This window comes from Pristiophorus japonicus, chromosome 20, assembly GCF_044704955.1.
Source record: "Pristiophorus japonicus isolate sPriJap1 chromosome 20, sPriJap1.hap1, whole genome shotgun sequence".
Taxonomy (NCBI): Eukaryota; Metazoa; Chordata; class Chondrichthyes; family Pristiophoridae; genus Pristiophorus; species Pristiophorus japonicus.
The window spans coordinates 91,155,965-91,170,365 of NC_091996.1; the positions used below are offsets into that span (position 1 = coordinate 91,155,965).

Consider the following 14,401-nt stretch of genomic DNA (forward strand, 5'->3'; position numbering starts at 1 on the left):
CTGATGACACAAAGATGGGTGGGAAAACAAATTGTGAGGAGGACACGAAAAACTGCAAAGGGATATAGACAGGCTAAGTGAGTGGGCCAAAATTTGGCAGATGGAGTATAATGTGGGAAAATGTGAGGTTATCCACTTTGGCAGAAATAATAGAAAAGCAAATTATAATTTAAATGGAGAAAAATTGCAGAGTGCTTCAGTACAGAGGAATCTGGGAGTCCTTGTGTGTCAAACACGAAAAGTTCGTATGCAGGTACAGCAAGTGATCAAGAAGGCAAATGGAATGTTGGCCTTTATTGCAAGGGGGATGGAGTATAAAAGCAGAGAAGTCCTGCTACAACTGTACAGGGTATTGGTGAGGCCACACCTGGAGTACTGTGTACAGTTTTGGTCTCCGTATTTAAGGAAGGATATATTTGCATTGGAGACTGTTCAGAGAAGGTTCACTTGGTTGATTCCAAAGATGAGGGGGTTGACTTATGAAGATAGGTTGAGTAGGTTGGGACTCTACTCATTAGAGTTCAGAACAATGAGATGATCTTATCGAAACATATAAGATAGTGAGGGGGCTCGACAAGGTGGATTAGAGAGGATATTTCCACTCGTAGGGGAAACTAAAACTAGTGGGCATAGTCTCAGAATAAGGGGCCGCCCATTTAAAACTGAGATGAGGAAGAATTTCTTCTCTCAGAGGTTTGTAAATCTGTGGAATTCTCTGACCCAGAGAGCTGTGGAGGCTGGGTCATTGAATATATTTAAGGTGGAGATAGACAGATTTTTGAGCAATAAGGGAGTCAAAGGTTATGGGGAGCGGGCAGGGAAGTGGAGCTGAGTCCATGAATAGATCAGCCATGATCTTATTGAATGGCGGAGCAGGCTCGAGGGGCCGAATGGCCGACTCCTGCTCCTATTTCTTGTATTCTTGTGGGATCGTCCTTTTAACCAGCTGACTGATTCAAAAAATGAGGAAATATTTGCTGCAATCGCATCCAGTTCAACTGGCTCTTTCTCTGAATCGTCAAACTGTGGAACTCCTTCCCTCACTCAGTCTCTCCTTCCACCAGGTTTTTCAGACATAAACTAATCCCGTCTGCTCTTTTACTCTCTCCAGCCTATGTGGTGTACTGCATGCTGGGGCCTTTTACCCTTGGCAAACACAAACATTACACGAGATGGGCGCATCAATCCTGGAAACGCGGAGTCATTCAAAGGTATTACATAATGCAGGTTGAACCTCCCTCATCCAGAACTCTCTTATCCGGAACCACCGCTCGTCCAGAACCACTCCCGGCCACCAGGTGGCGCAAGCGCAGAATTCCGACACGATCAAATTGAAGTCCTTCTTCGCTGCCGACTCCCGCAATCGCTGACCTGACCCCGCGAACCACCACCCCCCCCCCCCCCCCCGCCCACCTCCCATAATCTCTCTTCCGCACTCCCAGCCCCAAGCCAGCCAGCGTGCAGTATCCCCTTGCTCAGTACCTGTACCATCCAATTTAACGTGACATAAGAACATAAGAAATAGGAGCAGGAATCGGCCATTTGGCCCCTCGAGCCTGCTCCACCATTCCATAAGATCATGGCTGATCTGATCATGGACTCAGCTCCATTTCCCCGCCCGCTCCCCATAACCCTTGACTCCCTTATCGCTCAAAAATCTGTCTATCTCCGCCTTAAATATATTCAATGACCCAGCCTCCACAGCTCTCTGGGGCAGAGAATTCCACAGATTTACAACCTTCTGAGAGAAGAAATTCCTCCTCATCTCAGTTTTAAATGGGCGGCCCCTTATTCCCTTAGTCTTAGTTTCCCCTATGTGGAAATATCCTCTCTGCGTCCACCTTGTCAAGCCCCCTCATTGTCTTACATGTTTCAATAAGATCACCTCTCATTATTCTGATTTCCAAAGAGTATAGGCCCAACCTACTCAACCTTTCTTCATAAGTCAACCCTCTCATCTCCAGAATCAACCGAGTGAACCTTCTCTGAACAGCCTCCAAATTTAAAGTGACCTCCCCTCGTCCGGCAAAATCCCTTATCCGGCACAGGCCAGCTCCCGAGGGTGCCGGATTAGAGAGGGTCAACCTGTATTTACAGCACAGAAACAGGTCATTCAACCCAACAGGTTCATGTTGGCATTTTTGCTCCACACGAGCCTCTTCACAACCTTCTTCTTTCTAACCCCAGCAACATATCCTTTCTCTCTCTCATGTGTTAATCTCGGGTGCTCTTCAATGCATCTGTTATTCGCCTTAACTACTCCTTGTGGTAGCAAGTTCCACATTCTGATCAACAACAACTTGAATTTATATAGCGCTGTTAACGTAGTGAAATGTCCCAAGGTGCTTTACAGTAGTTTCATGAGATAAAAATTTGACACCGAGCCGCATAAAGAGAAATTAGTGCAGGTGACCAAAAGCTTGGTCAAAGAGGTAGGTTTTAAGGAGTGTCTTGAAGGAAGAAAGAGAGGCGGAGAGGCTTAGGGAGGGAGTTCCAGAGCTTGGGGCCCAGGCAACAGAAGGCACGGCCACCAATGGTTGAGCGATTATAATCAGGGATGTTCAGGAAGGCAGAATTAGAGGAGCACAGACATCTCGGGGAGGTTGTGGGGCTGGAGGAGATTACAGAGATAGGGAGGTGACGAGGCCATGGAGGGATTTGAAAACAAGATGAGGGTTTTGAAATCGAGGTGTTTCTTAACTGGGAGCCAATGTAGGTCAGCGAGCACAGGGGGTGATGGGTGAGTGGGACTCGGTGCAAGTTAGGACACGGGGCAGCGAGAACAGGGGTTGATGGGTGAGCGGGACTCGGTGCGAGTTAGGACATGGGCAGCCGAGTTTTGGATGACCTCAAGCTTACGTAGGGGAGAAGATGGGAGGCCAGCCAAGGGTGCGTTGGAATAGTCAAGTCTAGAGTTTTCAAGCTTTTAGCAGGCGCAAGAGTTTTCAAGACATTCGCAGGGCAAGAGATGGGCAAATACCACAATCTCTGCCGTGGGAACATCCTTGTCCCCGAGATGTGTGCGGTCTGTCAAGCCGGAAACTTGACTGATCGGCAAAGCCATTTTTTGCCGCATGAGCAAGGTCTTCCCGGATCCGTACACACTCTGTACGGACCCCAGGATTTCAGGGCCAATATCTTATCTGAAAGACAACACCTCTAGCACAGCCAGTCTAGATTTTGGGATCAAGTTCCATGGACCCAGAGACACGAGGGCTGCCCACTGAGCCATGGCTGACACTTAATGGAAAGTCGGGAGTTTCCTGAAAGTATTGGGATCATCTTATTTTGGAGTAGATTTTGATTCGATATTGAATCCTTGCATTCACCTCGCATCTTTCACGACCAGCGGATGTCTCAAAGCGCTATTACAGCCAATGAAGTACTTTTCGAATTGCAGTCACTGTTGTAATGTGGGAAACGCGACAGTCAATTTGCGCACAGCAAGCTCCCACAAACAGCAACGTGATAATGACCCAGATAATCTTTTTTTTTTTGTTACGTTGATTGCGGGATAAATATTGGTCCCAGGACATCGGGGAGAACTCCCCCTGCTCTTCTTCAAGATAGTGCCACGGGATCTTTGATATCCACCTGAGAGAGCAGACGGGGCCTCGGTGTAACGTCTCATCCGAAAGACGTTACCTCCGACGGTGTGGCGCTCCCTCAGCATTGCACTGGGAGTGTCGGCTTGGATTTATGTGCTCAAGTTCCCTGTGGAGTGGGACTCGAACCCACAACCTTCTGACTCCGAGGCAAGTGCGCTACCCACTGAGCTACAGTCCACAATGGGGTTTTCTGTTTCTATGTCCAGTAACCCTCGATTTCCCTCCCATTCTGTTCAGAGGGCTGGTGAATGTAGGAGTGGAAAATTGAAGCCTCTGCCAAAACGTGTTATTTTTCTCGTGTTTTTTTTTCTCCCGTCCTTTTTTCCCATTTATTTTTGCCAAATTTTTTCCCGCGGTTTTTTTCCGTCGCGTTTTTATTTTCATGATTATTTTCCCGCGTTTTTTTTCCGTATTTCTTTTCCGTGTTTTTTTTTTCCACGCGACGCGTTTTTCTACACAAATTTTTTTTCCCCAAAATTTTTCTTCCACCGTTTGATGTTCCCGCGTTTTTTACCCCGTATTTTTTTTCCCGATATTTTACCCCGTCTTTTTTGCCAAAACCGGGTCCAGTTGAAAGATTTTTTTTTTGAGACGGACCAGTTACTGCCTCTGCCGCGTGGCCTGACCAAGTGTCTCTTTGCGTCCCAGGTGGAATACGCAGTGCCCCGGTAGCCCGGGGTTTATCGATGCTGAGACGGAGAATGACCTCCCGATGGAGATGAGGTTCAACAAGGAGAGAAAACAAGATTTCAATTGCTCCATTCATCTGCCGTAAGTGTCGCACTGAAAGCTGTAAGATCCCATGGCAACCAGGTTAACAACTGGTCTACCTGGGAACAAAGGAAGAGAACACTGACGTTGGTGCGTCTGTCCTCCCAGGGGATTTGCAAGATCTCGCGGAGACATTGTTGGTGGTATTTCTCCAGCGATTCTCCAGCTTCCATCTACACAGCTTGCAATGCCACCTACCTCAATCTCATCCTCGAACCAACATATATCGGTGTAGGGCCTGGCACTGAGACTGATAGTCCGTGTGTTCGTGGGGAGAACCTGTCACCTGTATTCACTCAGGCTTGGCCCTTGCTCAGTAGCGCAGTGGCTGGACAGATGTTGCCCTGTGCTAACAAGGACATTCTTTTGGCCCCGGACCGCATCTGTCGCGCACATTGCCAATCACACTGGCGAAAGCGGTCACCAAATGGATCCATAAGAACATAAGAATTAGGAGCAGGAGTAGGCCATACAGCCCCTCGAGCCTGCTCCGGCATTTAATGAGATCATAGCTGAACTTCTACCTCAACACTTTCCCGTCCCAACTCCACAACCCTGAATTCCCTTCATGCAGTAAAATGCTATGAATCCCAGTCTTGAATCTACTGAGCGTCCATAGCCCTCCATGGTAGAGAGTTTCAAAGATTTACAATCCTCTGAGTGAGGATATTTCTCTTCATCTCAGTCCTAAATGGCCGACCCCTTATCCTGAGACTGCGCCCCATGGTTCTAGACTCTCCAGCCCGGGGAAACAACTTCTCAGCATCTACCCTGTCAATCCATCTGAGAATGTTATACATTTCAACAGATAAGAACATAAGAAATAGGAGCAGGAGTAGGCCATACGGCCCCTCGAGCCTGCTCCGCCATTTAATAAAATCATGGCTGATCCAATCATGGACTCAGGTCCACTTCCTTGCCCGCTCCCCATAACCCCTTAGTCCCTTATCGGTTAAGAAACTGTCTATCTCTGTCTTAAATTTATTCAATGTCCCAGCTTCCACAGCTCACTGAAGCAGCGAATTCCACAGATTTACAACCCTCTGAGAGAAGAAATTCCTCCTCATCTCTGTTTTAAATGGGCGGCCCCTTATTCTAAGATTGTGCCCTCTAGTTCTCGTCTCCCCCTATCAGCGGAAACATCCTCTCTGCATCCACCTTGTCAAGCCCCCCTCATAATCTTATACGTTTCCATAAGATCACCTCTCATTCTTCTGAATTCCAATGAGCAGAGGTCCAACCTCCTCAACCTTTCCTCATGAGATCTCCTCAGGAAGAGAAGGCACCCAGCTGGGGAAGATTTATTGAACTGTTCAATGGTTTTCCAGGCCCCTCAAGGAAATATTGGGCTCCTTAGCTTCTCCCCAGCCCCCGACCATATCGCCCGATATCTCATCCGACAATTTGCTTTCATGCAAAGGAGTTTCTGCATTGCTGTGCGGAGGGGTCATTCAGTCTTGAGAGCAAGTAAGAGAGCATAACCTTTATACTATCCACCTCTGTGTTATTTCTTTCTTTAGCCTCGCGGACTATTACCGGAGGACATTGAACGATATGTTCAAGCAATCCTGGAGCTCCATAGCGGACTTCAGTAACATCTTCGAAAGAGTCAAGAATCCCATTTCAGGTAATGGAGAGCTGCCATCGATTAGGAAAAAGGTGATGGGGTTCATAATCTGAACAGCACCATTTCAAAAAGCCTTGACACCCTCCTCCCTATCTCTGTCACCTCCTCCAGCCCGATAACCCTCCAAGATTTCTCTGCTCTTCCAATTCTGGCCCCTTGTGCATCCGTGATTTTAATCGCTCCACCATTGGCGTCTGTGCCTTCAACTGCCTGGGCCCTCAGCTCTCTGCGCCTCGCTACTTCCTCCTTTGAGAAGATAAGAAATAGGAGTAGGCCCGTACGGCCCCTCGAGCCTGCTCCGCCATTCAATAAGATCACGGCTGATCATCTACATCAACTCTACTTCCCGCCCTATCCCCATATCGCACGATTCCTTAACCCATCTATCGATCTCAGTCATAAATATACTTATTGACTGTGCATCCACCACTCTCTGGGGCAGAATTCTGAAGAGTCACCACCGTCTGAGCGAAAAACCTTCTCCTCATCTCAGTCCTAAATAGCCGACCCCTTATTCTGAAACTATAATCATCATAGGCAGTCCCTCGGAATCGAGGAAGACTTGTTTCCACCTTTAATATGAGTCCTTACGTGGCTGAACAGTCCAATACGAGAACCACAGTCCCTGTCACAGGTGGGACAGATACTCGTTGAGGGAAAGGGAAGGTGGGACTTGTTTGCCGCACGCTCTTTCCGCTGCCTGCGCTTGCTTTCTGCATGCTCTCGGCGACGAGATTCGAGGTGCACAGCGCCCTCCCGGATGCACTTCCTCCACTTAGGGCGGACTGGTCTTTGGCCAGGGACTCCCAGGTGTCAGTGGGGATGTTGCACTTTATCAGGGAGGCTTTGAGGGTGGTCCTTGTAACGTTTCCTCTGCCCACCTTTGGCTCGTTTGCCGTGAAGGAGCTCCGAGTAGAGCGCTTGCTTTGGGAGTCTCGTGTCGGGCATGCGGACAATGTGGCCTGCCCAACGGAGCTGACCGAGTGTGGTCAGTGCTTCGATGCTGAGGATGTTGGCCTGGTCGAGGACGCTGATGTTGGTGCGTCTGTCCTCCAACGGGATTTGTACGATCTTGCGGAGACATTGTTGGTGAACCCTAGTTCTGGACTCTCCAGCCAGGGGGAGACATCCTCTCATTATCTACCCTGTCAAGCCCTCTAATAAATGTATACGTTTCAGTGAGTTCATCTCTTATTCTTCTAAACTGCAGAGAATATAGGCCCATTCTAATCAATCTCTCCTCAGAGGACAGCCTTTTCACCCCAGGAATCAATCTAGTGAAACCTTATTGCATCCTTTCGAAGGGTTCCCAATGGCTTGTTGTACCTGCATGCTAACTTTTTGTATTTTTTGTACAAGGACTCCCAAATCCCTCTCAATACCAACATTTATTCATCTCTCAGCTCTTGAAAAATAGCCTGCTTTTCAATTCTTCTTACCAAAGTGGATAATTTCACACTTCCCCACATTATACTCCATCTGCCACTTTCTTACCCAATCACTTAGCCTGCCTATGTTCCTTTGCAGCCTCTTTGCGTCCTCTTCGCAGCTTAATTTCCCCATCTAACTTTGTATTGTCGGCAAACTTGGATATACAGTTTGAACCTCCCTTATCCAGAACCCTCGGGACCCGGCCTGTTCTGGATAAGGGAATTTTTCCGAACGAGGAGTGGTCACGTTAAAGTGGATGATACAGGTACTGAGCGAGGGGGTATTGGGGCTGGGAGTGCAGCAGAGAGATTGTGGATCGCGGGGTCAGGCCAGCGATTGCGGGAGTCGGCAGCGAGGAGGGACTTCAATTTGTTCATGTCGGAGTTCTGCGCATGCGCCACCCGGTGGCCGGGAGTGATTCTGGACGAGGGGTGGTTCTGGACAAGGGAGTTCTGGATAAGGGAGGTTCAACCTGTATCGCATTTGGTTCCCTCGTCTAAGTCATTGATGACTAGCCAAGGGCCAGGCACCGATCCACTTGTTACACCCTGCCATCCCGAAAATGACCCGTTTATTCCTACTCTCCGTTTTCTGTCCGTTAACCAATTCTCAATCCGTGTTAATATTTTACCTCCAATCCCATGGGCACCAATCTTCTGGAACAACCTCTTGATGGCACCTTACTGAATACCTTCTGAAAGTCCAAATATATGACTTCTACTCATTTCCCCCTTATCTGCCCTCCCAGTTACCTCAAAAAGCTTTAATAGATTCGTCAAACACGATTTCCCTTTCATGAAACCGCGTTGACTCTGCCCAATCACAGTGATTGCCCAAATGCCACGTTATCGCGTCCGGAATAGATTCTAGCACATTGTGTACTACTGATGTCAGTCTAACTGACCTATCGTTCCCTGTTTTCTCTATCTCTTCCTTCAAGATGCTCCTTAAAACCTACCTCCCCTGTCCTAATAGCTCCTTATGTGGCTCGGAGTCAAATTTTGTTTGGCAACGTTCCTGTGGAGTGCCTTCGGACATTTTACTACATTAAAGGCGCTACACAAATGCGGGTTGTTGCTGTTATTATGGGAGATACACTGGGGAGCCTTTTCCTTCCCTCGTTTTCTACAAGCAGTGGCTGACTGGGGAACAGCTTCAGTGGTGTCAGCCTCCGGTGGTTATTCATCAAAATTCTTACAAGGACAATCGGAACAGACCGTTGATCTGTCGCAATCGGGCCCCCACCGATGGTCGACCCTCATTGTGCTCGCCATTTCAATTGACCATCGATGGGAGGTGCTTCACCGCAGGGAGGGAGTGGAAGAGAAGGTCACAAGGTCAAACCCAGATCTCTGATGGGTGCCTAGAGGCCAAACTAGGAGCAAATATCCCACTTGTGCTCTCTGTGATGGCCATTGTTATCGAGTTTATAATAAGAACATAAGAAACAGGAGCAGGAGTCGGCCACTTGGCCCCTCGAGCCTGTTCCGCCATTCAATAAGATCACGGCTGATCTGATCATGGACTCAGCTCCACTTCCCCGCCCGCTCCCCATAACCCTTGACTCCCTTATCGCTCAAAAATCTGTCTATCTCCACCTTAAATATATTCAATGACCCAGCCTCCACAGCTCTCTGGGGCAGAGAATTCCACGGATTTACAACCCTCTGAGAGAAGAAATTCCTCCTCATCTCAGTTTTAAATGGGCAACCCCTTATTCTGAGATTATGTCCCCTAGTTCTAGTCTCCCCCATCAGTGGAAACATCCTCTCTGCATCCACCTTGTCGAGCCCCCTCATTATCTTATATGTTTCGATAAGATCACCTCTCTTTCTTCTGAACGCCAATGAGTATAGGCCCAATCTACTCAACCGATCTTCATAAGTCAACCCCCTTCATCTCCGGAATCAACCTAGTGAACCTTCTCTGAACAGCCTCCAATGCAAGTATATCCTTCCTTAAATACAGAGACCAAAACTGTATGTAGTACTCCAGATGTGGCCTCACCAATACCCTGTACAGTTGTAGCAGGACTTCTCTGCTTTTATACTCCATCCGCCTTTGCAATAAAGGCCAACATTCCATTTGCCATCCTGATCACTTGCTGTACCTGCCTACTAACTTTTTGTGTTTCATGCACAAGTGCCCTCCAGGTCCCTCTGTACTGCAGCACTTTGTAATTTTTCTCCATTTAAATAATAATTTGCTTTTCTATTTTTTTCTGCCAAAGTCGTTAACCTCACATTTTCCCCACATTATACTCCATCTGCCATCTCCATATTTCCTTCTGTTGGTTTAACCTTATTGTTAAAGGGATCCCGATTGCTTCCGTATTGAAGATTTTTCCCATGTTCTTCTCCACAGCATATGTCCGGGATCACTGGGAGGAGGACTGGTTTTTCGGATACCAATTCCTGAATGGCGTTAACCCAATGCTGATACAGAAATGCGTGAACATCCCAGAGAATTTTCCTGTGACGGATGCCATGGTCAAGAAATCTCTTGGGGACTCCAAACTGGAAGAGGAAATTCAGGTACATTTGTGATTTAACCTTTCACCCTGAGGGTCAGAGATTAAACTGGGGCATAAACCCTCACCACTTTTAAGAGATGGTTGGATGGGCACTTAAAGTGCCATAACCTGCAGGGTTATGGACCTAGAGCTGGTAATTGGGATTAAACTGGATGACCTTTTGTTGGACGGAGCAGATATAATGATAAGCACTGCAAGGAATAGAATACGGCCAGGGTGATCTCCTGGAATAGTCTTGATCGCCTGGATGGGTCGGAGAGGAATTTTCCCAGATTTTTTCTCCCTAAATTGGCCTGGGTTTTTATCTGATTTTTACCTCTCCCAGGAGATCACGTGGCTCTGGTTGGTGTGGAGTGTAGAAGGTTTCAGTATAAGGGGTGTCGCAGTGGTGTGGGGCAGACTGGTTGGGCTGGGTGCTCTTTGCCTTTCCATCATTGTTCATGGGTTTATATGTAACCTTTAGGGCTGCTGACTGAGGGCCGTGCGGCTCTTTGTCGGCCGGCGCGGACACAATGGGCCGGAATGGCCTCCTTCTGCGCTGTAAATTTCTATGTTTCTATGTTTCTATAAAGGATCGTGGGATGCGGCTGAGGTACAGGGAGGAAGCTAATTGTTTCCCTGCATTGTGATTATTCCTGCGAGGGATGTTAGTGTTTGAGGTAACAAACCTCTTCGACTGTTTGAACCCCATGTCAGTCAAGCACTGCCAGGGCAAGTCTAAGATAGGTAAACCTTACCACTCATCTGTCGGCTTGCCAACTCTGGTCGGAGGTACTCCTGGAGGTTTGATCACATGATGTTCTGACCACATGACATCTGGCCATGTGACGCCTGATCGCAGAATGTCTGATCACATGACGCCCTGCAAATGTTAAGAACATAAGAAATAGGAGCAGGAGTTGACCATTTGGCCCCTCGAGCCTGCTCCGCCATTCAATAAGATCATGGCTGATCCGATCATGGACTCAGCTCCACTTCCCCGCCCCCTCCCCATAACCCTTCACTCCCTTATCGTTCAAAAATCTGTCTATTTCCACCTTAAATATATTCAATGACCCAGCCTCCACAGCTCTCTGAGGCAGCGAATTCCACAGATTTACAACCTCTGAGAGAAGAAATTTCTCCTCATCTCAGATTTACATGGGCGGCCCCTTATTCTGAGACTATGTCCCCTAGTTAGTCTCCCCTATGAGTGGAACTATCTCTCTGCATCCACCTTGTCAAGTCCCCTCATTGTCTTATATGTTTCGATAAGATCACCTCTCATTCTTCTGAACTCCAATGAGTAGAGGCCCAACCTACTCAACCTATCTCCATAAGTCAACACCTTCATCTCCGGTATAAATACAGAGAAGTCCTGCTACAACTGTACAGGGTATTGGTGAGGCCACACCTGGAGTACTGTGTACAGTTTTGGTCTCCATTTTTAAGGAAGGATATACTTGCATTGGAGGCAGTTCAGAGAAGGTTGACGAGGTTGATTCCGGAGATGAGGGGGGTTGACTTATGGAGATAGGTTGAGTAGGCTGGGCCCATACTCATTGGAGTTCAGAAGAATGAGAGGTGATCTTATCGAAACATAAGATAATGAGGGGGCTCGACAAGGTGGATGCAGAGAGGATATTTCCATTCATAGGGGAAACTAAAACTAGGGGGCATAGTCTCAGAAGAAGCGGCCGCCCATTTAAAACTGGGATGAGGAGGAATTTCTTCTCTCAGAGGGTTGTAAATCCGTGGAATTCTCTGCCCCAGAGAGCTGTGGAGGCTGGGTCATTGAATATATTTAAGGTGAAGATAGACATATTTTTGAGCGGTAAGGGAGTGAAGGGTTAAGGGGAGCGGGCGGGGAAGTGGAGCTGAGTCCATGATCGGATCAGCCCTGATCTTATTGAATGGCGGAGCAGGCTCGAGGGGCCGAATGGCCGACTCCTGCTCCTATTTCTTATGTTTTATCTTTTCATCATTTAACCACATAGTGCCACTCCCGATCGGCCCCTTTGCTGGCTGCTCCTCCTTTGTGATGCTCCCATTCAACATGTTGCTCTGCGGGAAACGTTCAGAGGGCACTGAGCCCTACAACGAACCTGATGATTTTCTGCCCAGATATTCCGTTCGGACGACGGCTGACTGTAGAACCTTTTCTACTGTTTCCCTCACTTTGTATTTGCTGCAGAACGGGAATATCTTCATTGTAAACTACGAGATGTTGGACGGGATTGCGGCCAATGTCATAGATGGCGTCCAGCAGTACCTTGAAGCGCCTGTCTGCCTGTTGTACCTTAATGCCGCGGACGACATGATACCCATTGCCATTCAGGTAGGAAAGCACGTCTCACACACACACGTTTGAGCTCAGTGCGGTTGTCATGGGAATGTTTTTCGACTTACAGCGTCCAAGAAATAAAGGGAAATCTTCCTGAAATTTTGGCTGTTCTCCTCAGAATTGTAACGTGTAATCTATTAATACAGATTAAACCTGGCTTATCCGGAACCCAGCCTGTTCCGAATAAGGGATTTTTTCCGGATGAGGGGTGGTCACGTCAAATTGGATGGTGCGGATACTGAGCGAGGGGATATGGGGGCTGGCTGGCTTGGGGTTGGGAGTGCGGCAGAGAGATCATGGGGGTGGGGGGGGGGGAGGCGGGTGGGGCGGTGGATGGCGGGGTCAGGCCAGCGATTGCGGGAGTCGGCAGCGAGGAAGGACTTCGATTTGTTCATGTCGGAGTTCTGCGCATGCACCACCCGGTGGCCGGGAATGGTTCCGGACGAGGGGTGGTTCCGGATAAGGGAATTCTGGATTAGGGAGGTTCAACCTGTAATAGTTTATAAATCGCTTTGGTCCATACAAGTCTAAAATAATCATCAAAGTTGGATTCAATCACGCCTTTTAAAAGAAGAGTCTGTCTATCTTTCTGCTACTAATCACAATCAGGCGAGGATATGGTCAGCCTTGACTGTCGGAGGTGCCGTCTTTCGAATGAGACATTAACCTGAGACCCCATCTGCTCTCTCAGGTGGACATAATAGATCCCCACGGGCATTATTTTGAGAAAGACCATGGGAGTTCTCCCCGGTGTCCTGGGCCAATATTTCATCATCATCATAGGCGGTCCCTCGAACGAGGATGACTTGCTTCCACACCAAAAGGAATGAGTTTGCAGATGTTTCAATGAAGGACCTAATATTCCAGTCCTGAACTCCAGGGGTGGAAAATGCTTGTGCGTGGATTCTTTTAACGTGTGGTGACTGTTGCGCATCAGCCACCACGCGGGCTTGACAGAGCTAGGTCTTTATCCTGTGGCAAGGGTTGAACCAGAACGACTGGAGACCTGCTCTGCTGCACGGACCTAGTGCGCGCACATATCGCACAGTGTGGGCTGGCCCGTGCTGCCCCTGGGCCCTCGGCTCTTCTGGGCCCCGTACTCTCATTCGCCACACCTCCACCCACGATCCCTCGCCGCTCCTCCGCCGCAAACATTCACCGCACCTCCGCCACAATCTCTCGCCGCTCCTCCGCCACGATCTCTCGCCGCTCCTCCGCCACGATCCCTCGCCGCTCCTCCGATAGTTATCCCTCAATCAACATCACTAACAACAGATGATCTGGGTCATTATCAAATTGCGGTTTGTGGCAGCTTGCCGTGCGCAAATTGGCTGCCGTGATTCCTACATTGCAACAGTGGCTGCACTCCAAAAGTATTTCATTGGCTGTAAAGCGCCTTGGGACCTCCGGTGGTCGTGAAAGGCGCTATATAAATGCAAGGTTTTTGGTGGAATGAACACTTGGCCATTGCTTGAAACCAGTGCCAGCACTCAGCATTTAAATATCAGTTCAATGGATGAGACGCAGAATAAAGTTCCCTCTTATTACCATTTTTTAAAATCTATTTCCCACGCATATATCCCTTGTGACCTCTAAGCAAGATTGTTCATTTAATGCCAAATTAGGATCGTTGGACTATGTTGACCTGTGCCCACTGCAAATTGGGTTAAGATTAGCTAAGCTTTCACATATTACCTTTAGAACCTCAAGTGAGACAACACCTTCAGCCCGGAGGTCTAGGTTGGCTATGACTCAGGTGCCAGTTAGGAAAGGACAGTGTGCTGAACAACAATGCTAACCTGTGCTCCACGTTAATAGATTGCTCGAAGATCAGGCCCTCAAATCTGGCAACAAGCTTATGGTCTACAGGGCTGTAGTGGTACCTGCCCTCCTGTATGGCTCAGAGACATGGACCATATACAGTAGATACCTCAAATCATTGGAGAAATACCACCAACGATGTCTCCGCAAGATCCTGCAAATCCCCTGGGAGGACAGACGCACCAACGTTAGCGTCCTCGACCAGGCCAACATCCCCAGCATCGAAGAACTGACCATACTCGACCAGCTCCGTTGGGCGGGCCACATTGTTCGCATGCCCGACACAA

General features: G+C 48.4%; 1 protein-coding gene across 1 annotated transcript in view; it reads left to right on the forward strand.

The window, feature by feature from the left end:
* The window catches only part of LOC139233004 (polyunsaturated fatty acid 5-lipoxygenase-like), a 53,318-nt gene that overhangs the window by 20,694 nt on the left and 18,223 nt on the right, over positions 1 to 14,401 (forward strand). Inside the window, exons 4-7 of the mRNA XM_070863513.1 lie at positions 4,257 to 4,379; positions 5,900 to 6,006; positions 9,802 to 9,971; positions 12,144 to 12,287. Of these exons, the coding sequence (XP_070719614.1) occupies positions 4,257 to 4,379; positions 5,900 to 6,006; positions 9,802 to 9,971; positions 12,144 to 12,287 (544 nt within the window). The remainder of the gene's footprint in view (positions 1 to 4,256; positions 4,380 to 5,899; positions 6,007 to 9,801; positions 9,972 to 12,143; positions 12,288 to 14,401) is intronic.